This window comes from Eschrichtius robustus, chromosome 13 (genome assembly GCF_028021215.1).
Source record: "Eschrichtius robustus isolate mEscRob2 chromosome 13, mEscRob2.pri, whole genome shotgun sequence".
NCBI lineage: Eukaryota > Metazoa > Chordata > Mammalia > Artiodactyla > Eschrichtiidae > Eschrichtius > Eschrichtius robustus.
In genome coordinates, this window is record NC_090836.1 from 42,864,680 (window position 1) to 42,892,446 (window position 27,767).

Genomic DNA, 27,767 nt, shown 5'->3' on the forward strand with positions numbered 1-27,767 from the left:
TGGTAGTGTATATATGTCCATGCCACTCTCTCACTTCGTCCCAGCTTCCCCTTCCCCGTGTCCTCAAGTCCATTCTCTACGTCTGCGTCTTTATTCCTGTCCTGCCCCTAGGTTCTTCAGAACCATTTTTTTTTTTAGATTCCATAAATATGTGTTACCATACTGTATTTGTTTTTCTCTTTCTGACTTACTTCACTCTGTATGACAGTCTCTAGGTCCATCTACCTCACTACCAGTAACTCAATTTCGTTTCTTTTTGAAGCTGAGTAATATTGCATTGTATATATGTACCACATATTCTTTATCCATTCACCTGTCGACAGACACTTAGGTTGCTTCCGTGTCCTGGCTGTTGTAAATAGAGCTGCAGTGAACATTGTTGTACATGACTCTTTTTGAATTATGGTTTTCTCAGGGTATATGCCCAGTAATGGGACTGCTGGGTCATATGGTAGTTCTGATTTTAGTTTTTCAAGGAAACTCCATACTGTTCTCCATAGTGGCTGTATCAATTTACATTCCCACCAACAGTGCAAGAGGGTTCCCTTTTCTCCACACCCTCTCCAGCATTTATTGTTTGTAGATTTTTTGATGATGGCCATTCTGACTGGTGTGAGATGATACCTCATTGTAGTTTTTGATTTGCATTTCTCTAATGATTAGTGATGTTGAGCATCCTTTCATGTGTTTGTTGGCAATCTGTATATCTTCTTTGGAGAAATGTCTATTTAGGTCTTCTGCCCATTTTTGGATTGGGTTGTTTGTTTTTTTGATATTGAGCTGCATGAACTGCTTGTAAATTTTGGAGATTAATCCTTTGTCAGTTGCTTCATTTGCAAATATTTCTCCCATTCCGAGGGTTGTCTATTCATCTTGTTTATGGTTTCCTTTACTGTGCAAAGGCTTTTAAGTTTCATTAGGTCCCATTTGTTCATTTTTGTTTTTATTTCCATTTCTCTAGGAGGTGGGTCAAAAAGGATCTTGCTGTGATTTATGTCATAGAGTGTTCTGCCTATGTTTTCCTCTAAGAGTTTTACAGTGTCCGGTCTTACATTTAGGTCTTTTATCCATTTTGAGTTTATCTTTGTGTATGGTGTTAGGGAGTGTTCTAATTTCATTGTTTTACATGTAGCTGTCCAGTTTTCCCAGCACCACTTATTGAAGAGGCTGTCTTTTCTCCGCTCTATATTCTTGCCTCCTTTATCAAAAATTAAGGTGACCATATGTGCGTGGGTTTATCTCTGGGCTTTCTAGCCTGTTTCATTGATCTATATTTCTGTTTTTGTGCCAGTACCATGCTGTCTTGATTACTGTAGCTTTGTAGTATAGTCTGAAGTCCAGGAGCCTGATTCCTCCAGCTCCATTTTTCTTTCTCAAGATTGCTTTGGCTATTCAGGGTCTTTTGTGTTTCCATACAAATTGTGAAATTTTTTGTTCTAGTTCTGTGGAAAATGCCATTGGTAGTTTGATAGGGATTGCATTGAATCTGTAGATTGCTTTGGGTAGTAGAGTCATTTTCAAAATGTTGATTCTTCCAATCCAAGTGCATGGTATATCTCTCCATCTGTTTGTATCATCTTTAATTTCTTTCATCAGTGTCTTATAGTTTTCTCCATACAGGTCTTTTGTCTCCTTAGGTAGATTTATTCCTAGGTATTTTATTCTTTTTGTTGCATTGGTAAATGGGAGTGTTTCCTTAATTTCTCTTTCAGATTTTTTGTTGTTAGTGTATAGGAATGTGAGAGATTTCTGTGCATTAATTTTGTATCCTGCTACTTTACCAAATTCACTGATTAGCTCTAGTAGTTTTCTGGTGGCATCTTTAGGATTCTCTATGTATAGTATCATGTCATCTGCGAACAGTGACAGTTTTACTTCTTCTTTTCCGATTTGGATTCCTTTTATTTCTTTTTCTTCTCTGATTGCTGTGGCTAAAAATTCCAAAACTGTGTTGAATAATAGTGGTGAGAGTGGACAACCTTGTCTTGTTCCTCATCTTAGAGGAAATGCTTTCTGTTTTTCACCATTGAGAACGATGTTGGCTGTGGTTTTGTCATATATGGCCTTTATTATGTTGAGGAAAGTTCCCTCTATGCCTACTTTCTGGAGGGTTTTTATCATAATGGGAGTTGAATTTTGTCGAAAGCTTTCTCTGCATCTATTAAGGTGATCATATGGTTTTTCTCCTTCAGTTTGTTAATATGGTGTATCACGTTGATTGATTTGCGTATATAGAAGAAACCTTGCATTCCTGGGATAAACCCCGCTTGATCATGGTGTATGATCCTTTTAATGTGCTGTTGGATTCTGTTTGCTAGTATTTTGTTGAGGATTTTTGCATCTATGTTTGTCAGTGCTATTGGCCTGTAGTTTTCTTTTTTTGTGACATTTTTGTCTGGGTTTGGTATCATGGTGATGGTGGCCTCGTAGAATGAGTTTGGGAGTGTTTCTTCCTCTGCTATATTTTGGAAGAGTTTGAGAAGGATAGGTGTTAGCTCTTCTCTAAATGTTTGATAGAATTCGCCTGTGAATCCATCTGATCCTGGACTTTTGTCTGTTGGAAGATTTTTAATCGCAATGTCAATTTCAGTGCTTGTGGTTGCTTTGTTTATATTTTCTGTTTCTTCCTGGTTCAGTCTCAGGAGGTTGTGCTTTTCTAAGAATTTGTCCATTTCTTCCAGGTTGTCCGTTTTATTGGCATGTAATTGTCTGTAGTAATCTCTCATGATCCTTTGTATTTATGCAGTGTCAGTGGTTGCTTCTCCTTTTTCATTTCTAATTCTATTGATTTGAGTTGTCTCCCTTTTTTTCTTGATGGGTCTGGCTAGTGGTTTATCAATTTTGTTTATCTTCTCAAAGAACCAGCTTTTAGTTTTATTGATCTTTGCTATTGTGTCCTTCATTTCTTTTTCATTTATTTCTGATCTGATCTTTATGATTTCCTTCCTTCTGCTAATGTTGGGGTTTTTTTGTTCCTCTTTCTCTAAGTGCTTCAGGTGTAAGATTAGGCTGTTTATTTGAGATTTTTCTTGTTTCTTGAGGTAGGGTTGTATTGCTATAAACGTCCCTCTTAGAACTGCTTTTGCTGCATCCTATAGGTTTTGGGTCATTGTGTTTTCATTGTCACTTGTTTCTAGGTATTTTTAAATTTCCTCTTTGATTTCTTCAGTGATCTCTTGGTTATTTAGTAGTGTATTGTTTAGCCTCCATGTGTTTCTATTTTTCACAGATGTTTTCCTGTAATTGATATCTAGTCTCATAGCATTGTGGTCGGAAAAGATACTTTATACGATTTCCATCTTCTTAAATTTACCAAGGCTTGATTTGTGACCCAAGATATGATCTATCCTGGAAAATGTTCCATGAGCACTTGAGAAGAAAGTGTACTCTGTTGTTTTTGGATGGAATGTCCTATAAATATCAACTAAGTCCATCTTGTTTAATGTATCATTTAAAGCTTGTGTTTCCTTATTTATTTTCATTTTGGATGATCTGTGCATTGGTGAAAGTGGGGTGTTAAAGTCCCCTGCTATGATTGTGTTACTGTCGATTTCCCCTTTTATGGCTGTTAGTATTTGCCTTATGTACTGAGGTGCTCCTATGTTGGGTGCATAAATATTTACAATTGTTATATCTTCTTCTTGGATTGATCCCTTGATCATTATGTAGTGTCCTTCTTTGTCTCTTGTAATAGTCTTTGTTTTAAGGTCTATTTTGTCTGATATGAGAATTGCTATCCAGCTTTCTTTTGATTTCCGTTTGCATGGAATATCTTGTTCCATCCCCTCACTTTCAGTCTGTATGTGTCCCTAGGTCTGAAGTGGGTCTCCTGTAGACAACATATATACGGGTCTTGTTTTTGTATCCATTCAGCCAGTCTGTGTCTTTTGGTTGGAGCATTTAATCCATTTACACTTGAGGTAATTATTGATATGTATGTTCCTATTACCATCTTCTTAATTGTTTTGGGTTTGTTATTGTAGGTGTTTTCCTTCTCTTGTGTTTCCTGCCTAGAGAAGTTCCTTTAACATTTGTTGTAAAGCTGGTTTGGTGGTGCTGAATTCTCTTAGCTTTTGCTTGTCTGTAAAGGTTTTAATTTCTCCATCAAATCTGAATGAGATCTTTGCTGGGTAAAGTAATCTTGATTGTAGGTTTTTCTCTTTCATCACTTTAAATATGTCCAGCTACTCCCTTCTGTCTTGCAGTTTCTGCTGAAGGATCAGCTGTTAACCTTATGAGGATTCCCTTGTATGTTATTTGTTGCTTTTCTCTTCCTGCTTTTTATATTTTTTCTTTGTATTTAACTTTTGATAGTTTGATTAATATGTGTCTTGGCGTGTTTCTCCTTGGATTTATCCTGTATGGGACTCTCTGTGCTTCCTGGACTTGATTGACTGTCTTCTTCCCCATATTAGGGATGTTTTCAACTATAATCTCTTCAAATATTTTCTCTGTCCCTTTTTTTTTTCTCTTCTTCTTCTGGGACACCTATAATTCAAATGTTGGTGCATTTAATGTTGTCCCAGAGGTCTCTGAGACTGTCCTCAATTCTTTTCTTTCTTTTTTCTTTATTCTGCTCTGTGGTAGTTATTTCCACTATTTTATCTTCCAGGTCACTTATCCGTTCTTCCGCCTCAGTTATTCTGCTATTGATTCCTTCTAGAGAATTTTTAATTTCATTTATTGTGTTGTTCATCATTGTTTGTTTGCTCTTTAGTTCTTCTAGGTCCTTGTTAAACGTTTCTTGTATTTTCTCCATTCTATTTCCAAAATTTGGAATCATCTTTACTATCATTACACTGAATTCTTTTTCAGGTAGACTGCCTATTTCCTCTTCATTTGTTTGGTCTGGTGGGTTTTTACCTTGCTCCTTCATCTGCTGTGTGTTCCTTTGTCTTCTCATTTTGCTTAACTTACTGTGTTTGAGGTCTCCTTTTTGCAGGCTGCAGGTTCATAGTTCCCATTGTTTTTGGTGTCTGCCCCCAGTGGGTAAGGTTGGTTCAGTGGGTTGTGTAGGCTTCCTGGTGGAGGGGACTAGTGCCTGTGTTCTGGTGGATGAGGCTGGATCTTGTCTTTCTGGTAGGCAGGACCACGTCCGGTGGTGTGTTTTGGGGTGTCTGTGAACTTATTATGATTTTAGGCAGCCACTCTGCTAATGAGTGGGGTTGTGTTCCTGTCTTGCTAGTTGTTTGCCATAGGGTGTCCAGCACTGTAGCTTGCTGGTCGTTGAGTGGAGCTGGGTCTTTGCATTGAGATGGAGATCTCTGAGAGAGCTTTCGCCATTTGATATTGCGTGGGGCTGGGAGGTCTCTGGTGGACCAATGTCCTGAATTCGGCCCTCCTCCCTCAAAGGCACAGGCCTGACGCCTGGCTGGAGCACCAAGAGCCTGGCGTCCACACAGCTCAGAAGAAAAGGGAGGGAGGGTGGGAGGAATGAAGGAAGGAAGGGAAGGAAGAAAGAATAAAATAAAGTTATTAAAATAAAAAATATATTATTAAAAATAAAAAAGTAATTAAAAAAAAAGAAAGAAGAGAGCAACCAAATGAAAAAACAAATCCACCAATGATAACAAGTGCTAAAAACTATAGTAAAAAAACAAACAAACAAAAAAAACGGACAGGCAGAACCCTAGGACAAATGGTAAAGGCAAAGCTATACAGGCAAAATCACAGAAAGTAGCATATACATACACACTCACAAAAGGAGAAAAAGGAAAAATATATATATTAAAGAAAAAAAAGGAAGAGAGCAACCAAATCAATAAACAAATCTACCAATGATAATAAGCTCTAAATACTAAACTAAGATAAACATAAAACCAGAAACAAGTTAGATGCAGAAAGCAAACCCCAAGTCTACAGTTGTTCCCAAAGTCCACCCCCTCAATTTTGGGATGATTCGTTGTCTATTCAGGTATTCCACAGATGCTGGGTACATCAGGTTGATTGTGGAGATTTAATCCGCTGCTCCTGAGGCTGCTGGGAGAGATTTCCCTTTCTCTTCTTTTTTCGCACAGCTCCTGGGGTTCACCTTTGGTTTTGGCCCTGCCTCTGCGTGTAGGTCACCTGAGGGCGTCTACTCTTCGCCCAGACAGGATGGGGTTAAAGTAGCAGCTGATTAGGGGGCTCTGGCTCACTCAGGCCAGGGGAGGGAGGGGTACGGAGTGTGGGGCGAGCCTTCGTTGGCGGAGGCCAGAGTGACGTTGCAACAGCCTGAGGCGTGCCGTGCGTTCTCCCGGGGAAGTTGTCCCTGGATCACGGGACCCTGGCAGTGGCGGCTGCGCAGGCTCCGGAAGAGGAGGTGTGGAGAGTGACCTGTGCTTGCACACAGGCCTCTTGGTGGCTGCAGCAGCAGTCTTAGCGTTTCATGCCAGTCTCTGGTGTCTGCACTGGTAGCCGCAGCTCACGCCCGTCTCTGGAGCTCATTTAGGCGGTGCTCTGAATCCCCTCTCCTCGCGCACCCCAAAAGCATGGTCTCTTGCCTCTTAGGCAGGTCCAGACTTTTTCCCGGACTCCCTCCTGGCTAGCTGTGGCACACTAGCCCCCTCAGGCTGTGTTCACGCTGCTAACCCCAGTCCTCTCCCTGGGATCTGACCTCTGAAGAAGCTGGAGCCTCAGCTCCCAGTCCCCACCCGCCCCAGCGGGTGAGCAGACAAGCCTCTCAGGCTGGTGAGTGCTGGTCGGCACTGATCCTCTATGCAGGAATCTCTCAGCTTTGCCCTCTGCACCCCTGTTGCTGCACTCTCCTCTGTGGCTCCAAAGCTTCCCTCCCGCCCACCCCCTGTCTCCGCCAGTGAAGGGGCTTCCTAGTGTGTGGAAACTTTTCCTCCTTCACAGCTCCCTCCCAGAGGTGCAGGTCCCATCCCTATTCTTTGTCTCTGTTTTTTCTTTTTTCTTTTGCCCTACCCAGGTATGTGGGGAGTTTCTTGCCTTTTGGGAAGTCTGAGGTCTTCTGCCAGTGTTCAGTAGGTGTTCTGTAGGAGCTGTTCCTCATGTAGATGTATTTTTGATGTATTTGTGGGGAGGAAGGTGATCTCCACGTCTTACTCCTCCCCCATCTTTTTTTTTTTTAATTTATTTATTTATTTATTTATTTTTGGCTGTGTTGGGTCTTCGTTTCTGTGCGAGGGCTTTCTCTAGTTGCAGCAAGCAGGGGCCACTCTTCATCGCAGTACGCGGGCCTCTCACTATCGCGGCCTCTCTTGTTGTGGAGCACAGGCTCCAGACGCGCAGGCTCAGTAGTTGTGGCTCACGGGACCAGTTGCTCTGCGGCATGTGGGATCTTCCCAGACCAGGGCTTGAACCCGTGTCCCCTGCATTGGCAGGCAGATTCTCAACCACTGCGCCACCAGGGAAGCCCTCCTCCCCCATCTTGAAGCTATCTCTCTAGCTTTTATTATTATAGACCAGGTCCTGGAAAGCTTTTTCTTTAAAGGGCCAGACAGTAAATATTTTAGACTTTGAGGACCATACAGTCTCTGTCACAACTACTCAACTCTGCCTTTACAGAGTGAAAGCAGCCATAGGCTAACAGATGCATGTGGCTGTGTTCTGATAAAACTGTTTATAAAAACAGGCATGGGCTATATAGTTTGTTGCCCCCTGTTCTAGAGAAATAAGACTTAACAAATGAAACAAGGTATGACTATATCAAGAATCAGTACAGGTCTTCTGAGAAATGGCTTATCAAGAGGATTTAGGTTGGTTAAAAACTTCCATTTATAACCCCAGACATTACACTTAAAAGTCTCAGTGTTGAAATTGTTCTGCTCAGATACTTTATAATAAAAATCTCAGCTACTAGGAACCATCAAAAATAAACATTTCTAGATCCATAAAAGCGCTTTAATAGGGAGCACCCTAAAATATACTATTCCTTGCCTTCTTAAAAACAGTATATAAAAAATAATCTTTTTTTAAAAAAGGAAACCTTTTTTTATTACATCTTCTGACTTCATGGGTCAGGAAGTTGGGCAGGGCTCAGTGGGGTGATTCTTATGCTCCACATGGTGTCAACTGGGGTCAGTCACTAAGTGCTTTTCACCTGGTCTGAAAGGTCCAAGATGGCTTCAATGACATGTCTGCTGTTTTGGCAGAGGCACGTGGAAGGCTGGGCTCAGCTGGGACTGTGGACTAGAGCTCCTACACCTGGCTTCTCTAGCATGCTAACCATTTTTTAAAATTGATATGACTTTGTCATTAAACATCTCAGTTCCTGTAGTACTGTGATTCCGTCAGCCTTTGCTGAGGTTTGTGGGGCTGTTGCTTGCACTCCCCAGACCACTGTGCTTTCAGTCTGCTTTTTTCTTTTTGGGCTTCATAAGCCAATTCTTAGCTGTGGTCTGGAGCAATGCATTTGCTGGATAGGTGACATCTTCCTATAGTGGGCACTTAATTTGCCATGTGAAGGTACCTTTCTGGGTACAGCTAAATGATATTTAAGAAACTTAAAATACTCCTTAAAAGAAGAAGCAAATTCCTGCAATATGCGACAACATGGATGAACCTGGAGGACATGATACTGAGTGAATTAAGCCAATCACAGAAGGACAAATACTGTATGATTCCACTTATATGAGGAATCTAAAATAGTCAAACTCATAGAAGCAGAGAGGAGAATGGTGGTTGCCAGGGCTTTGGGAGTGGGGGAAATGGGGAGTTGCTACTCAGTGGGTAAAAAGTTTTAGTTATGCAGGATGAATAAGTTCTGGAGATCTGCTGTATGACATCATGCCTATAGTTTACAATGCTGTATTGTACACTTAACAGCTTGTTAAAAGATTATACCTCATGTTAAATATTCTTACCACAATTTTAAAAAAATATGACTTAGGAGCTAACACCATTTGAAAAAAAAGGCAGTAAAGTATCAGAACTTAAAGTGTTTTTCTTCTGCTTATTTTACTGCTTATTTTCTCTTCCCCATATTCTTGATAAAACAGTAAATGTTGGGAGGACAGACTATAGGGACAGGCCAGGGACTAGAAAGGGATAAGTTCAATGGTGATTCCAGTTGGAAGAGGGGCTAGTAAGACTTGACTTGAAGGTGTGTTTACACAATAACCACCCTAGTTTTGTTTTAATGATGTTTATTTGGAGTAACTTATCATGGGGAGGCTAAAGCTCCCCAAGCTATGCTTTGTACAGCTATGCAGGATTTAGGGGGTCATGTACACCCAACCCCACCTGCCATTCTCCCACTTGACCAGTCCTTGGAGTCTCTGGAATGACCTTTTCACTTACTTATATTTCCCATCGCCTGTTGACAATTACAGCTCCAAGATGATTTTTTTTTTAGCCTGGATGCCTTTGTATCTTTTTAACGTATGTATATTAAATAAAGCTCTCTGACCCTTTACTGGAGATGGGGTGATAGTACCTACCTCAAAGTGTTGTGGAAATGCTGTAAAGTGCTCAGAAAACATCAGCTATTATTGTCATCTGATAACCATCGTCCAAACTTCCTTTTTAGAAACTGATACAGCAGTACAGAAAGAACATAGAAACCAGACGCCTGCTCCGTCTGCAGCTCAAACTTCCGCTCCTTCTAAGTACCACCGAAGTCGATCTGGGGGAGCTAGGGATGAACGATACCGATCAGGTGAGAGGGAACTGAAAATTACCAGTGGAACAGTTTTTACTAACTGTAGTGTGAACTGTATATCCTGAGATATATGTTTATTTTTTTTCCCTTGAAGTGCCATCAGGTGTATATTAACTAGTACCTGTTACGTGCCAGGTGTAGTAGATACTCTTATTTGCTGGGGATACAGCCCCAAATAAGACATTTCTGCCCTCAAGATCAGAGGAGGAGCCAGGCAAGTACAAAGGCACTGTGAATAAATAAGAAGGCAGAGGGCTAGGGTCTCATGGGATGGTACTGGGAGAACTCAGTAGGCTCTGTTTGAAGAGACATGTCCTTCTGTGTTTGCCAGAGCTGTTGATTAGTCTGTTGACTGAGGGAGCTGGAACAAAAACTCGACAGTGAAATTTCAGATTGGTAAATTCTTAAACTTTATTTCTTCTCACCCAGGAAAAACCCATGGGAAAGGAAAAGGTGATGTGCTGTGGCTGGCAGTGGGGGCATGCTCCTGCCACACCATGTCCAGCACTGATGAGCAAATATGAATCATAGACCCTCAGCGGGACGTGTGGCATAGTGAGCTCATCCCATGCCCACCTACTGTCCACTGCACTAGGATAGTCTCTGCAGCATGCTTATTGTTTTAAGAACTAGCAGAATTAAGCCAGAAGACTGACTGGAATGTTGTTTTACCCTCTCCAGATTTTTGTCTCCCTTATACCAGCCATGGTTACCTTATCCTTTTCTTGAATTGAAAAACAGGGTGTATATCAACCCTCTCAGAAACTGCTCTAGAGGAAACGAGGAAAAGGACATGGTTATTTTGTGAGCAGATATTATTAGATATATATTTTCACACACTGGAAGGAAGGAAGGAATGAGAAGTGTTCAATCAGAAAGATAGAGGTTGCATGCCACAACAGAATTTCACCTTGTACCAAACCTGGTGTTGAGTGATCAGAGGAGGCTTTCTCAGAGAATAAGACATCTGAACTATGTCATGGCAGCCAGACAGAGTTAGGGAAATAGCATCAGATAGTAAACCTGAAAGTAGTTCATTATGACTGAAACTTAGAAAGCAAGGGCCCAGAACGAGGTGGGAGATGAGGCTAGAAAGATGATCAGAGACAAAATCTTGAGGAATCTTGAATACCGTTGAAGGATTTTCAGCAGAGCAGTAACACAGATTTGTAATCTGTTCTAGTAGCTTGTGCCAGCTGCACAGGGCCTAACATACATAAGAGGTAAATAAATATTTTGGAGAAAGGAAGGAATAAAAGTAGTATTAGTTAGGGAATGGATTAGAGGGAGGTAAGGCTAGATTTGGAAAAACATATCAGGAGGTCCTGTTTGTCACCAAGACCCCAGTCCGATTTCCCAGCACCTGGTGTTGCTTTTAGAGGCTGGGGCTCGGGTGCAGCAGCAGCAGGTTCTAACCAGTCCAGAAGGGCTCTAGCCTCTACAGCTCTCATCCCTGGCCTTCTGGGAAGATGTTTGGTTTTTGTTTTAACTTTGACTTTCTCTTTGTTTTTACAGCAGATAACAAAAGGATTAGTAAGGAACCCCAAAGAGGATTCTCTACACTATAGGTCCAAGCTGATCACATAGAGAAAAAAGGCTTTAGCCAGCTGATTCAATAGTGTAAAACTTTGATGTACACCTACCAAAACCCAACTATCCTTTTTTTCTTTAATATCCTTATTTATTTATTTGTTTGTTTGTTTGTTTATTTATTTATTTATGGCTGCATAAGGTCTTCGTTGCGTGCAGGCTTTCTCTAGTTTTGGCGAGCGGGGGCTACTCTTTGTTGCAGTGTGCGGGCTTCTCATTGCGGTGGCTTCTCTCTTGCGGAGCACGGACTCTAGGCATGCGGGCTTCGGTAGTTGTGGCGCACGGGCTCTAGAGCACGGGCTCAGTAGTTGTGACGCACAGGCTTAGTTGCTCCACGGCATGTGGGATCTTCCCGGACCAGGGATTGAACCAGTGTCCCCTGCATTGGCAGGTGGATTCTTAACCACTGCGCCACCAGGGAAGCCCCAACTATCTTTTATACCAATTCTTTCATATTTACCCCCCAATATTAGAAAGTATAGTCTGTGAATCAAACACTGGTTAGCAGACTGTGGAGTCTCTTGGTTAGGTGCAGGGGTATTGAAGAGGGTTTAATAGTTGGGTCTCGGATATTTGTCTCACTGGGACTTTTTTTTTAGGGTAGTAGCGAGAAGAAGGCCAGAGAGGAGGTAAAGTAGGGAACAGAGGTGATTTAAAAACCCCGAAGATATTGAAAGTTATGAGAGTTCTGCAATACTGTCATGAGAGCGGAACATGAAAGAGGAGGCCTGCAAGCATGAATCTTGGCCAAAAATCACATTTTTCCATATGTTAGGATGTGCCCAACTAAATAACAAAGCAAAGCTGAGCACACGCTGAGAATTCTGGCTTCCGTGAGTAAGAAGAAACCAACAGTAGCCGCAGAAGTAGAGCAAATAAGTTGTAGAAATCTATGGGACTTAAACTTCGCCTCTTTGCCACTCCATTCATACGAAGGGTTACGTTTACATGTCATATGCAAAAATAGCTTAAGAATGGAGGGTATGTTTAGAAAAAATTACAAGCATTCAGATTAAAGTGATAGGTACACAGAAAGGGTTTAATATTGATTTCAGTGAGTGTAACTTGAAAATCCTCTCTTATTTGATGGAGGCTTATTAATACCTACAACATTTCAACTAATCATAATCAAATCTAAATAGACTTAGTGTTTCATGTTTCAGACATGGTGTAAAGAGCTTTTATTTATTCGGAGTTTAGATTATCTGCCCTTATTCTGTTCTTTGTGCTTAGCCAAGAGGGTCTGACATTTCAAATACACTCATTTAGTACCTCCTTTACCTGCCCATCAAAGCATGATACACTTTTCTACACACGTGTTATGGTCACAAGTGTACACTTTTCTACACACATGTGTTATGGTCACACGTGTAGAAAATACACAGTCAGTGCCTGAGATGGAAAGTCGCTCTGACAACTTCTTTAATGTTAATCTTTTGAGCAACTAGTCACCTCAAACAAAGCAACAAAAACAAAAAAAGGACTTTAAAGGCGCAGTTGTATCACCTTATTCAGCTCAAACATTAGTGCTGGAAAATGAAACCCAGCTTTCTGGTGCTCCTGGCAGAGATGTACAAAGTCAGCCGCGTCTGGGGACTGAACTTCAGAAGTGATTTCTTTATCAAAGATCAAGATGAATTGTATACTGCTGGATGAGTCAAATCCAGCTACAAGAGCTGCCTGTTCTTATCGATAAAGAGGCTTTGCTAACACAGGAACTGTGAACATCTCCTTTTGACACACGTGTATGGGCCAGGGCTTCTCATGTCAGGAAATAAATGGGTGGTTTGATTTGTTCTGTGGTCGATGCTAAGAATCCTTATGGCAGAGAAGAACATGCTCTGTAATTATTACTTATCCAGATATCATGGGCCTTCTAAAGCTTGACTAATGTGAACAAGTCCCTAGTTTTCGCAGGTTTGCTCTCGCATGTTTCGTGTCTCGTGCAGCAGTACTTTTGACTAAAAAGTATGAGCATTTGATGTGCCGTCTTTCTGTTGAGAAAGTGCTTTTTCTCAGTATAAGCGACTATTCATTGGTTTTCCAAGACAGCTAAGTACCATAGTTTCATTTATAAGAAGGACACTTTTCACATTCTAGCATACCTGAAGGCAGGATATCTTTTAAACATTTTTTTTTTTGGCTGCGCCATGTGTCTTGTGGGATCTCAGTTCCCTGACCAGGGATTGAACCTGGTCCCTCAGCAGTGAGAGCACGGAGTCCTAACCACTGGACTGCCAGGGAATTCCCTCAGGATATTTTTTTTTTTTTTTAATCCTGGAAGATATCTTTTATTTAAGGTGGCATCATAGATTCAATAAAATAACAATCTTGATTCAACTAAGTAAAGCTCAGGGACACTAAAATAGTATAATAAATATAAATGCAGTATAAAATTATTTCATTTCAGAGGCAAAAGTAAGTTGGTACTGTGGCCTTAAAAGTAACAGCACAACAGTTTGGCACTATCTTTTAAACTTTAAGTATTCATACACTTTGACCCAGAAATTCTCCTTCTAGGAATTTGCACCTACGTATGTACACAAAAATATATATATACGAAAATGTTTGTTACCGTATTGTTCATAATAAATACAATGATTAAATAAGTTATAGTAGGTCCACACAATGGAATTCTGTGAAAGCTAGTTTAAAACTTCTGTGAAGGCTTGTGGAAAAACAATGAGGTTATTAGATTTATTTGTGCAGATATGGAGAGATGTACAAAATACATTTTTAAGTAATAAGTACAAGACAGTATGTAGCATATGATCTAAATTTTGTAAATATTAATACTAATAATTACATATATTATTATGTACACAGATACAGAAATCTGGAAAAATATATACCAAACTATTGAGGTGGGATTATTTCTGGGAAGTGATGAGTCTAGGGAAAATTTTCACTGCAGCATTATATGTGTTTAGGTCTTTAGGTCTTTCCCCAATATGTATATTAATTTTTTCCAGGATTTTTGTTGTGGTGGTAAAATACAAAATGCATATAACAAAATTTATGTATATTAATTTTAAACAAAAAATAACAAAGATTGTTTTCTTTTTTAAAATCGAGGTATAATTGACATATAACAAGACATTAGTTTCAGGTATATACCATAATGACTTAATATTTGTATGTATTGTGAAGTGATCACCACAATAGGTTTCATTAACATCTGTCGCCTTTCATAGTTACAAAAATTTCTTTTTCTTGTGATGACAACTTTTAAGATGTTCTCTCTTAGCAACTTTCAAATGTGCAATACAGTATCATTAACTATAGTCACCATTCCAGCCCATGACTTATTTATTTTATAATTGGAAGTTTGTAAAAGATAGTTTTTAAGGTGATATCCCTGGGTAAAATATTTAAAGCCTTACATCAGTTGTTCTTAGTGATTTTTACTCTAAGTGTGGATTCTTCTGACTTAATTTTGAGAGCTAAATGCAACAATAACTACCTCTGTCACCTTGAGAACTTTCTTACTCTGTGCAAATATGATCTCTGTTATGGTGACATTTGCCAAGGTGGCTGCCACTGACACACCAGGACCATTTTATTTCTTTAGTAATACACTTCCTCGTACCAAGGAAGATAAATAGAGTTCAGTTCAGATAAGCAAGCATTTATTATAGATCTCCTATGAGTTGAGCACAGTTTAGATGCTAGAGAAACACAGAAGAAAACACAGGACTCCTTTCTTAAACACAGGAATCCTTTATACAAGGTAGAGGCAGCATAGAAGAGGGGGTGACAGGGGAAGGAGCCCCTGGGCACCAGGCACTGTCAACGGCAGGCTTCGTGGAGGTGGTGAAGTCCGAGCCATTTTGTAGAATGAATAACTGTTTGCTATATAGATATTCCAGGCTAAAGAAACATAATTTGTAAAGGCAGGGGAATGTGAAATGCAAAATTAAAATTTCACTGCCCCTCCCCACCAGCACATAGAGTAGTGCCAAAATTAATGTGATATCCTAATGTTCCAGAACTTAATAGTTGCTGCCTCTGCCATAATTAAAGATGTGAAAGTGATCAGTACCTTAGAAATTGGTAAAAATGGCATGACTACTAATTGGCTTACAGGTAACTCCTTGAACTCTACTTCTCTACTTCAATGACTCAACCCGCCCACACATCTGCCTTTCAATCTGTCCTCATCTATCTGTCTGTCTGTCTGTCTATAGTAGTGTCCTAGCAGGTAAGGGCACTTGGTGTCTGTTCTGCCTCTGGTCCTTAAAGCCCAGCTGTGCCACTTATGTACCATGTCTCAACCACTTCATAACAACAAGCCAAGGATAGGAGCAGCTACTTAAAAAATGTAAAATAACATTTTCCACTTACCTTTTTGGGAAAGATGACAAAACATGGCCCAATGTTGTCCACAGATGTGGGGAAATGGACATTCTGTCACCTCGTTGGTAGAAGTGTTATTTCTTTTATTACTAATGAGACTGGACATTTTAGAATGTTTATTTTCCATTTGTGCTGCCTCTGTAAACTACCTGTCCATTGCCTACGCCTATTTTTTTCTAAGTTGGGTTCTTTTTTTTTTCTTATTTATTTGTAAGAGTTTGTCTAATCCTAGGGATGCTAACATTTAAATTTACTAGAGGTATTAACCAACACAAATAGAAAAGAGAAATCAATTAGAGGTGTAAGAATTAGAAAAGAAGTGAAGCTGTATTTGCAGTTGGTATGATAATTCATTTTAAAAACCCAGGAGAATTGATGACAGAATTAATTTAATGAAATAATTTAGTCAAGTAGCAAGATCTGAAACTAGTATAGAAACCAGTAGCCTTCCTATATGCAAACAATAACTGGTCAAAAGATATAATGGTAGAGCAAACCTCATTTACAAAAGCAATAAAGAAAATAAAACGTATTTAGGAATAAACTTCAGGACTGTGTAAAATCTTTATAAAGGAAACTTTAAAACACCCTGAATGACACAGAGTAGACATGATAAATGGAAAGGCATCCCTTGTTCTTAGATAGGATGATGCAACATCACAAAGATGTTAGGGCTCCAAAAATTAGTTTATAAGTTTAATCCAATTCCAATAAAAACACTATCAAATTTATTTATGGAGCTAGAAAAGATATTTTTGAAGTTCATTTGGAACAATAAACATGTAAGGATAGCTGGGAAACACTGAGAAAGAAATCCTACAAGATATTAAAACATACTCCAAAGCCTGTATAATTAAAACAGTGTGGTATGGCATACAAATTGGCAGACAGACCATTGGAATAGAATAACAAGTTCAGAAATAGACCAAAGTACATCTGGGATTTATTATATGATAAAGATAGCATTGTGAATCACTTGGGTGAAAAAGTACTTTTTAGTAAATGATGCTAGGACAACTGGAAAAAGATGAGGTAAATCCATACCTCACACCACATACAAGCAAAAACTTCAAATGGATCAGAGATCTACATGTAAAAAAGAAACCATATAAGTACCTAAAGAAAATATTAGTCAATTTTTTAATAATCTAAGGTTATGGAAAGTCTATGGGAAGGCTTTCTGAGACTCAAAATCGAGATGTGATACAACGACACAAAAATTTTTTTACTGAGGTAAAAACACATAACATAAATTTACCCTCTTAAAATTTTTAAGTGTACATTATATTGTTAACCATATGCACATTGTTGTACAACAGCTCTTTAGAACCTTTTCATCTTGCATGACCGAAACTTTATACCCATTGATCAACAACTCTGTTTCTCCCTCCCGCAGCCAACCACCATTCTACTTCCTACATCTATGAATTTGAGTACTTTAGATACTTCTTATATGTGGTATATATTTGTTTTGTGTGTGTGTGTGACTGGCTTATTTCACTTAGCATGTCAATGTTGTGGCATATGACAGGATTTTCTTCTTTTTTAAAGCTGAGTAATATTCTATTGTATGTATATACCACATTTCCTTTATTCATTCATCCACTCATGAACATTTAGGTTGCTTCCACATCTTGGCTATTGTGAATATGCTGCAATGAACATGGTTCTGCAAATATCTCTTCAAGACCCTGCTTTCAGTTCTTTTGGATATATACCTCAAAAGTAGGATTGTTTTGGGTAGTTCTATTTTTAATTTTTTTGTGGAACCTCCATACTGTTTTCCATAGCAACTGTAACATTACAGTCGCACCAACAGTGCACAAAGTTTCCAATTTCTCCACCTCCCTGCCAACATTTGTGATTTTCTGTTTTTTTGGTTTTTTTTAAAGTGGCCATTTTGTCTTCTTTGGAGAAATATCTGTTCAAGTCCCTTGCCCATTTAAAATTGGGTTATTTGAGATTTTGTTGTTGTTATTGAGTTGTAGGAGTTCTTTACATATTCTACTTATTAACTCCTTATCGAGTATATGGTTTGCAAATATGTTCTCTGATTCAATAGGTTGCCTTTTCACTCTGTTGTTTCCTTTGTTGTGCAGAAGTTTTAAAGTTTGGTGTAGTCCTATTTCTATTTTTTGCTTGGATGTCCAAGCAAATTATTACCCATTCCAAGGTCATGAAGTTTTTTCCCCTGTGTTTTCTTCTAGGAGTTTTATAGTTTCAGGTCTTATGTTTAGGTCTTTAATTCATTTTGATTAATTTTTGTATATGGTGAAAGATAAGGGTCCAACTTCATTCTTTTACATATGGATATTCCAGTTTCTCCAGCACCATTTGTTTCTATCAAGACTATCATTTCCCCATTGTATAGTCTTGACACCCTTGTTGAAGACTGTTTGACCATATACACCAGGGTAATTTCTGGGCTCTCCGTTCGTTCCATTGTTCTACATGTCTGTCATGATGCCAATATCATGGTCTTGGTTACTGTAACTTTGTAATATGTTTTGAAATCAGGAAGGGTGAAGCCTTTAGCTTTGTTTTTCTTTCTCAAGATTGTTTTGGTTATTTGGAGTCTTTTGAGATTCCATATGCATTTGGGAATTTTGTTTTTTTATTTCTTCAAAAAGTGCCACTGGGATTTTGATAGAAATTGCATTAAATCTCTAGATTGCTTTGGGTAATATGGACATTTTAACAATATTAAGTCTTCTAACCCATGAACATGGGATGTCTTTCCATTTATTTTTGTCTCCTTTTATTTCTTTCATCAATGTTTCATAGTGTACACATCTTTCACCTCCTTGGTTATGTTTATTCCTAACTGTTTTAATCTTTTTGATGCTATAGTAAATAAGATTTTTTTTTTACTTCCTTTTCAGATGATTTGTTTTTAGTGTTCAGAAATACAACTGATTTTTGTATGTTGATTTTCTATCCTGCAATTGCGGAATTTGTTTATTAGTTCTAACAGTTTTTTTTTTTTCTAACAGTTTTTTTATATGTGAGATCTTAAGGGTTTCCTACATATAACATCATGTCCTCCACAAACAGAAACAGTTTTACTTCTTCTTTTCCAATTTGGATGCATTTTATTTCTTTTTCTTACCTAACTGTTCTGGCTATGATGTCCAGTACTGTGTTGAAAGACTGTGAGAGTGGGCATCCTTGCCTTATTCCTGATCTTAGGAGGAAAAGCTTTCAGCTTTTCACTGTTGAATATGATGTTGACTGTGGGCTTTTCATGTATGATCATTATTATCTTGAGCTAATTTCCTTCTCTTCCTGGTTTGTTGCATGTTTTTACCATGAAAGGATGTTAATTTTGTCAAATACTTTTTCTGCATCTGTTGAGATGGTCATATGAGTTTTGTCCTTTGTTCTATTAGAGTTTTACAGTTATTGAGTTGAATTTGTTCACATTTGTTTAATCAGCTTAGGTATGGTATGTACGGTCTTTTTAATGGTCATGCTGTATGGTCCTTTAAATATGCTGTTGAATTTGGTTTGTTAGTATTTTGTTCAGGATTTTTCCATTAATATTCAGGGATATTGGTGTGTAGTTTTCTTTTCTTGTAGTATCTTTGCCTGGCTTTGGTATCAGGATAAGGCTGGCCTTATAAAATGAATTTGGAAGTGTTCCCTCCTCTTCAGGTTTTTGGAAGAGTTTGAGAAGAATTGGTGTTAATTCTTCTTAAAGTGTTTTGTAGAATTCTCCAGTGAGACCTGGGCTTTTCTTTTTTGGAACGTTTTTGATTACAGAGTCAGTCTCCTTATTAGTAATTGGTCTGTTCCGATCTTCTGTTTCTTCATGATTTAATCTTGGTAGGTTATATGTTTTCTAGGGACTTGTCCATTTCTTTTAGGTTATCCAATTTATGGTGCATAATTATTCAGTGTCTTATAATCTTTTTTATTTCTATGGCATCAGTTGAAGTATTTCCTCTTTCATTTCTGATTTTAGTTATTTGTCGTCTCTCTTTTTTCTTAATCTAGCTAAAATTTAGTCAACTTTGTTCATCTTTTCAAAAAATTAACTCTTATTTTTGTTGATTGTTTTCAATTGTTTTTTTTTATGCTCTATTTTGTTTATTTCTACTCAAATCCTTGTTATTTCCTCCTTTTGCTAACTTTGGTTTTAGTTTGGTCTTTTTTGAGTTCCTGCAGTTGTGCATTTAGGTTGCTAATTTGAAATCTTCCATAAATTTTTTTTAAAAAAACGTTTACATGGCAATAAGCCACTGCAAACAATATCAAAAGACAAATGACAAACTGAAAGAAAATATTTCTAACATATCTCAGAGATAAAGGGCTAATATCCTTTATATATGAAAAACTTTTAAAAATCAAGGGAAAATAAACTGAGAATCCCAATGGAAAAATGGTAAAGTGACATGAACATCCACTTCACTTTCAAACAAACAAATATTAAATGGCTCTAAAATCCTCTGTAAAGATGTTTAATCTCACTAATGATAAAAGAGGTGCAAATTTAAAGTATACTGAGGGAATTTCCCTGGCAGTCCAGTGGTTAGGACTCCACGCTTCCACTGCAGGGGGCATGGGTTCGATCCCCGGTTGGGGAACTAAGGTCTTGCATGCCGCACAGTGCAGCCAAAAAAACAAAAAATAAAATAAAATAGTACCATTTCTCAGCCACTGAACTGGCAACAGTGAAAAGGTAGATAACAACACTCTGAAGGTGAGGCTATGGGGAAACAGGCACACCTATACATTGCTGATAGTACTACAATACGACAAAGCTCTTTCAGAGGGGAATTTGGCAAGATGTAACAAAATGTAAAATGTATTCAATTTTTGATTTAGGAGTCTCACTTGTAAGACTTTATCCTGAAGATATATTGTCATCAGTATAAAAATACATTTGCACAAGGCTGTTTGTTGTATCATTATTTGTAATTGTAAAATATTGGAAACACTTAAATGCTCACACATAGGATAGTAGTAGAATAAACTGTGGTATACAATGGAGTGCTATCTATGCTGCTTTAAAGAATGAAAAAGATCTCTAGTAGCTGATACAGAATGAATTCCAGGATATATTGTTAAGTGAAAAAAGCATAGTGCAAAAAAAGTATATATTGTATGCTACCTTTTGTGTATGAAAGACAGGGATATGAGAAAATATGGTTATTTGTTGCAAAAAGAAATATAGGCAGGATAAATCAAGAAGGAGATTGGTTACCTGTAGAGAAGGTGGAATTGGGGTAGAAGTAGTTATTGGGGGTAGTGACACATCTTTAAGTTTACCTTTTGGTATAGTTTTGACTTTTGGAACCATGTTAATTAAAGAAAAACTGTATCTTTACTCACACTATTCCTGACATCTAGTGTGTGGGTTTTCCACACTGAGCAATTCTCCAGTTCTCTGCAGACACCAACTAAGTATCCTACAATTTAATTCAATTTTGACATTAGCTACCTGGAGTTAGTGCAGACCCCACAGGCTCATTCCCACAAGACTCTCCCCAACTTTAGACGCCAATCACAAGTACAGATTTTCCTCGACTTACAATGGGGTTACATCCCCATAAACCTATCATAAGTTGAAAATATTGTAAGTTGAAATGCATTTAATCCATCTAACCTACCGAACGTCATAGCTTAGCCTGATCTGCCTTAAACGTGCTCAGAGCACTTACGTTAGCCTACAGTTGGGCAAATGGAATGGCTGTATGGTTACAGAATCGTTGTAAGTGTATCAGTTGTTTACCTTTGTGATCTTGTAGCTTGCTGCCACTGCCTAGCATCACGAGAGAGAATCATACCCAGGAAAAGATAATTCAGAATTCGAAGTATGGTTTCTATTGAATGCATATTGCTTTTATACCGTTGTAAAGTCAAAAAATCATAAGTTGAATTATCATAAGTTGGGGACTGTTTGTAGTGGGTGCTCACATTACCCGTACTTCTGTCCATCTTGGCTACAGGTGAAGATTCCCACAACCCCCTCCTCAGGTTTGATTATTTGTTATAACGGCTCACCGAACCCAGGGAAATACTTCACTTAATGTTACCAGTTTATTATAAAGGATACAAATGATCAACCAGCTAAAGAGGTACATAGGGCAAGGTCCAGAAGGGTCCCAAACCCAAGAGCTTCCATCCCTGTGGAGTTTAGGGTACACCACCCTACTGGCACAAGCATGTGTTCACCAACCGAGAAGCTCTCCAAACCCCTTACTTCAGGGTTTTTTATGAAGGCTCCATTACCTAGGCATGCTTGACTAAATAATTGGCCATTGGTGATTAGCTCAATCCCAAGTCCCTTTCCTCTCCCCAGAGGATGGAGCGTGGGGCTGAAAGTTCTAAGCTTCTAATCATGACGTAGTCTGTCTGGTGACCAGCCCCCACCCTGAAGCGATCGAGGAGCCCACCAAGAGTTGCCTCATTAGAACAAAAGACATTCCTGTCACTCGGGAAATTACAGGATTTTAGGAACTCAGTGTCAGGAACCCAGGCAGATACCAAATGTATATTTCTTATTGTGTCACATAATGTTTAATCCACACTTTGGAAAGGACCTGTGGGATACAAAGAAAAACAAATGAACCTAACAGTATTACTCAACAGAATAATATAACCACCAAAGGGGGGAGGGGTGAGAACTAACCCAAATAGCTGCTTTTTTTTTTTTTTTTAATATTTATTTATCTTTGACTGCATTGGGTCTTCGCTGCTGCGCGTGGGCTTTCTCTAGTTGCGACGAGTGGGGGCTACTCTTCATTGCGGTGTGCGGGCTTCTCATTGCGGTGGCTTCTCTTGTTGCGGAGCATGGGCTCTAGGCGCGTGGTCTTCAGTAGTTGTGGCTTGCGGGCTCTAGAGCGCAGGCTCAGTAATTGTGGTGCATGGGCTTAGTTGCTCTGCAGCATGTGGGATCTTCCCAGACCAGGGCTCAAACCTGTGTTCCCTGCATTGGCAGGCAGATTCTTAACCACTGCACCACCAGGGAAGCCCCCCAAATAGCTTTTTGAACACAGTACTTTAACTTAGTCTAAAGACAAAAAGAACTCAAACAGATATTGAACTCTAGTTAGATTTCTTTCACAGGAATTTTGAAACTACTTTCTGTGTATTGTGGCATTGAATGAATGAGTAAAATATATTGATTATACTGTGAACCAGGTGTTTTACTGTTAGAGAAGGAAGTTTACAAATGGAAAGGGGAAGATTGGAATGAATTCTGTGGTGTTGAATTGGAATTGTAGGTATTAATGTGAACTCATGGTTTTTAATATAGATGAAAATAGATATAGATACATATGTGTGTATATTGGTTTATGTTTATATTCCTTTATCCACTGAAAGGGCTTAGAAGAAAGACCCCAATAGCAGTGAGCACTCCTAGTTCTAGGATCTTGGTTTCTAAATACCATTCTTCACTAAGAGGAGCCAGAGCTCCCTGGAGAAATGTATAATTCCAGTGCTGGAACAGGGAACATACCAGATGAGCATGTATCATCTTGTACCACGAAACAAAGAACATTCAAAGTGACCAGAATACATCAAAAGGACATAAGAAGTGGTTTGAAGGGGCTTCTGTTGGCCAAAGCTGGGATATATGAGCATCATAATAAGTAACGATAGTAACAGACTAGTCATGGAATAAAATGAGAATTGATAGGTCCAAATATAAATAAATAAATGGTGGTATAAATAAATAAATAGTGGAGAAAGGAAAGCTTTTTCTTATAAGGGAATACCAGCTAATAAATACAGAAGGAATGATGGAGTTATGAAACCACCATTTTGTAACCATTATAATAATTGATTCAGCCAAGAATTATCAATGAATGCTGAAACTAGTGGGTGAAAGTTTACGGAAGTATGTAACATTTACATAGTCTCAAAAGTATTAACCCATAAATTATTTATTAATTACACAAAGGAAAGAATAGTAACTTACAGTAGATTAACTTAGCAGACACCATCTTAACTAAGTAAAGTCATTATTACCAGTAACAGGGCAGATGCATCTTGATATCTTGTTTCAGGAAGATACATTACTTCTGTGGTATTCCTGCCAAAATGCATAACCTGAATCTAATTATGAGGAAATATCAACAAACCAAAATTAAGGGACATTCTACAGTATAACTAGTCTGTATAAAAATGTTAAGGTAATACAAGACAAAAGTTGAGAAACTGTTACAGATTATAGGATGATAAAGAGACATGACAACTAAATGTAATGTGTGATTCTGTATAGTGTCCCGGATCAGGAAAAAAGGGGGAAAATTGTAGATGACATTATTGGGACAGTTGACTAAGTTGGACTATGGGTTATGGGTTAGGTAATAGTTTGTATCAATTTTGAATTTCTGGATTTTGATAAGTGCACTGTGGCTATATAAGAAAAAAATCCTTCTTCTTAGGAAATACGTCTCAGCAGTTGTTGGAATTAATCCTAAAGAAATAGGATTAGACATATGTGCTAAAATGAAAATACTGAATTATTCTTATGGATAGTTGTATGAATAGTAGCAAAAATTTGGAAACACAGTTACTTAAATAAATCATGGCACATTTATACAGTGAAATACTACACAGCCCTTTAAAATTATGTTGTAGATCTGCATTTACATAGAAAGATGTTTCTAGTTATATTAGTGAAGGTTTTTGGGTTGCATGAAATAGGATAACTCAGTCTAGCTTAAATGGCTGGGGTAGTTTATAGAAGCAAAGGAACAGCTGAGAAATCCCTAGGAAAGGAGAGAGAGCTCTGGGGATCTCAACCTTGAAGTTCAAGAACTTTCCTTCTTTCTAGGGCACTGCCATTCAAGTGACTCCACTCTAGGAGCTGTGGTTTCTTTCTTTTTTTTTTTTTTTTTTTAAATAACACCTAGATCAGAACTTGAATTTTTTTTTTTAATTTTTTTTCTGTGAGAGTGATTCTTTTTTTTTTTTTAATTTAATTAATTAATTTATTTATTTTTGGCTGTGTTGAGTCTTCGTTTCTGTGCGAGGGCTTTCTCTAGTTGTGGCAAGCGGGGGTCACTCTTCATTGCGGTGCGCGGGCCTTTCACTGTCGCGGCCTCTCGTTGCGGGGCACAGGCTCCAGACGCGCAGGCTCAGTAGTTGTGGCTCACGGGCCTAGCCGCTCCGCGGCATGTGGGATCTTCCCAGACCAGGGCTCGAACCCGTGTCCCCTGCATTGGCAGGCAGATTCTCAACCACTGCGCCACCAGGGAAGCCCCAGAACTTGAATTTTCATACTTTTTTCGTTTCTGTGCGAGGGCTTCCCCCAGCTGTGGCAAGCGGGGGCCACTCTTCATCGCGGTGCGCGGGCCTCTCACCAGCACGGCCTCTCTTGTTGCGGAGCACAGGCTCCAGACGCGCAGGCTCAGTAATTGTGGCTCACGGGCCCAGTCGCTCCGCGGCATGTGGGATCTTCCCAGACCAGGGCTCGAACCCGTGTTCCCTGCATTGGCAGGCAGATTCTCAACCACTGCGCCACCAGCGAAGCCCAGAGCTGTGGTTTCTTGATTCAGAGTTTCAATTCCCCCCCTCCCCAAAATGATCCGATTGGTCCAGCTCTTACAAGGGACAGGCTTTTAAAAGTCATTTGCTTATGTAGATTGGGCCCATTCCATGAGAATAGGAAATCACTGTGATCCAGGAAGCAACCTCAGATGTTATCTACCTCGGTAGGATTTTATGAGTTAAAAAATCAAAGCACAGTACAAAATACTGTGTATAGTATGATCCTATTTTGTACAAGCGTAGATTGAGTTTTGGGATGGGAGTGGAGAATCAGAGGAGTTCTGCCTGGATATGCTATTTTGCGATTCCTATTAGACATTCAAGGGGAGAGCTGAATTCTTTTGTGGCCAGAGTGGCAAACAAGTACCATCAGCCCTTATATTTTCTAGATCAAAATCAGCCCTCTCTTCCTGTGGTATAGAACTGAGGAGTCTCAGCCCCTTTTCAGACGGCTAAGCAAATCCTAAGCTTGAAGAACAGAGAGTGTCCTGTAGGCACCTGCACAGCACGCATTCCGTTCAGAGGTCGGGTCCCCACCTGGCCCAGATCCGTGTTAGACTTTTCTTCTCTCTCCACCCCCACCCCCATCTCCATCAGCTCCTTTTCTGCTGTGTTAAGCAGTCTCATTATCATTCTCGGCTTCATTTTCCTCCCCTGTAAATTATCCTTGACTACTTCTTTTGTCTCTTTTTCATATTCATTTTTGTTATAACGCAAATGATAAAAGTCACCTAAATATCCCTTTTTAACGATTGAGGCAGTGATAGTTCAGCTCACAGAAGTAAACACTTTGAGAACCAGGACCTAATAAATGCAAATGTTTAATCTTTCAGATATCCACACAGAAGCAGTTCAAGCTGCACTGGCAAAGCATAAAGAACAGAAAATGGCTTTGCCCATGCCAACCAAAAGGCGGTCCACATTTGTCCAGTCTCCTGCAGATGCCTGCACACCTCCTGGTAGGTTTATCAGAAGCTTTCTGTCTGACAGTTAACTACTTTGATGTTTCTCAAATGACTTCTGCCTTTTCTTTTCTGAGGTAGGAGCCAGAACTCTTCTCCTGTCATCAGAGGTGTATGAGAGTACACACTGAAGGTGACAGGTTTTGATTGTTGCATCATAAACCACACACAAAGAGAGGCCTCAAGAGTAAAGCTATTTTTTAAAATAATTTCCTTCTGAGTTTTCAGCATTTCCTTGCTGTAATCTCCAAACTCATATAGTCATAAATAAATAAAGCCAAAGCTTAAGGTCTAAAAAATATCCTTCTGTGGTTAAATATAATAGTTACTCTCATTGACATCCAAAATATGACCCAGAGTCATATATGTCTTTAACAAATTTATACTCCTAAATCAGATGCTTTTTCTCTGCAACAATCACAGGAATATGTGGTCTTGGGACAAAATTTTTTTGTGTCATGAGAGAGAGAAGTCATGCAAAGTTATAATAAATCTGGAAGACGTATGTAAGTGTGTTTATATGTGTTAATATATTTTGTATATGTTTATGTGTTTTTAAGAATCCACTTTCTTTAATAGGATCAGGAGATCAGCGGGAACTAAGAGGCCCATCCCCATCCCCTAGGCTTGGAAGCCTTACCCCCCACCCCCATAAATTCATATTCGAGGAGCAACTGGAACAACTTCAAGTTGTCTTTTCTATTCAGAATCTTTCCCAAAGCTTTAAAAAAAATTTTAGATGAAATCACAGACAGAATCTCAATGTAGGCCTCTGAGACTAAACATAGGAAATCTGTTTCACAGCCTCAGTATAGTGTCTGTCTCGCTACCGTCATGTTACTGGTAGTGAAATCTTCGGGGAAAAATGTTTCCTGTACTGTTTTGGTCTCAGCGACTTACCCTGTCTTTTGGGGGAGCTTCCCAGGAAGGTTACCTTTGTTGTGGTTGACTTTGATTCACAGCTGTCCAGTTGAGCTGTTCACGCTGATCCTATTCCCTGGCCTGGGTTTATATTAATAGTCTTCTCCTAGGTTTTGGCTAACTTCTCAGAGCATTTGGGTGTGCTGTGGGCTCATTAACTGTGTGTGCTTTTTTTTTTCTTTACATCTGTGGTGTCAATATGTTCAAAAGAGAAATAGCTCTGTGGCTTCAAGTGTTTCTCAAAACGTAACACAGGATACCTCTTGCAGACCATCACAGTGAGACATTTGGTGTCTATAGTGGCGCATACTTCCAGCCCACTCTTTCAGAATCTTGGCTGGCTTCCCTTCCGCATTAGTACAGCACCAGTTGGGTCCTCGTGGACAAAGGGGGCTCTCAGTTTCATAGCTATTCCTTCCTGGCAGATTCTGCTGCAGCGCGGCGGAGGGTTCAGTTGTAGTAAATGGCAAAGGGTAGGGAGCAATGTGACTGGGGGTTCTTAGAAACAATCCTCTCCAGAACTGTACTAAAGAAATGCAGTTTCACAGCAAATAGTCTGCTCCCATGGCCTCGGGTGAAATGTGAGAGTGCAGCAGAGGATCTTAAGAATGCTCGGAAGGAATGGAAGCCTTTTCTATCCCCTTACAAAAGTCATCGCCTGAGGGGAATTTACCAACTCTAAATCACGGCTATTCATTGCTGAATGAGACTATAGTCCTTTGGAATTCACCACAGGCCTCTGTATTTCTAAACAGTAATGTTCTCCTCTGTCTGCAGCCTTGAAGATGTGTCATCATTTTCTTGATCACCTTGTGGTTTTAATAATTTCA

The 27,767-nt window shown here is 39.2% G+C and overlaps 1 protein-coding gene across 4 annotated transcripts in view; it reads left to right on the plus strand.

The window, feature by feature from the left end:
- Positions 1-27,767, plus strand: part of DIP2B (disco interacting protein 2 homolog B) — a 230,445-nt gene that overhangs the window by 130,421 nt on the left and 72,257 nt on the right. For all 4 annotated transcript variants that reach the window (XM_068560083.1, XM_068560085.1, XM_068560084.1 and 1 more), the window contains exons 3-4: positions 9,473-9,601; positions 25,888-26,013. In XM_068560083.1, coding sequence (XP_068416184.1) covers positions 9,473-9,601; positions 25,888-26,013 — 255 coding nt within the window. The remainder of the gene's footprint in view (positions 1-9,472; positions 9,602-25,887; positions 26,014-27,767) is intronic.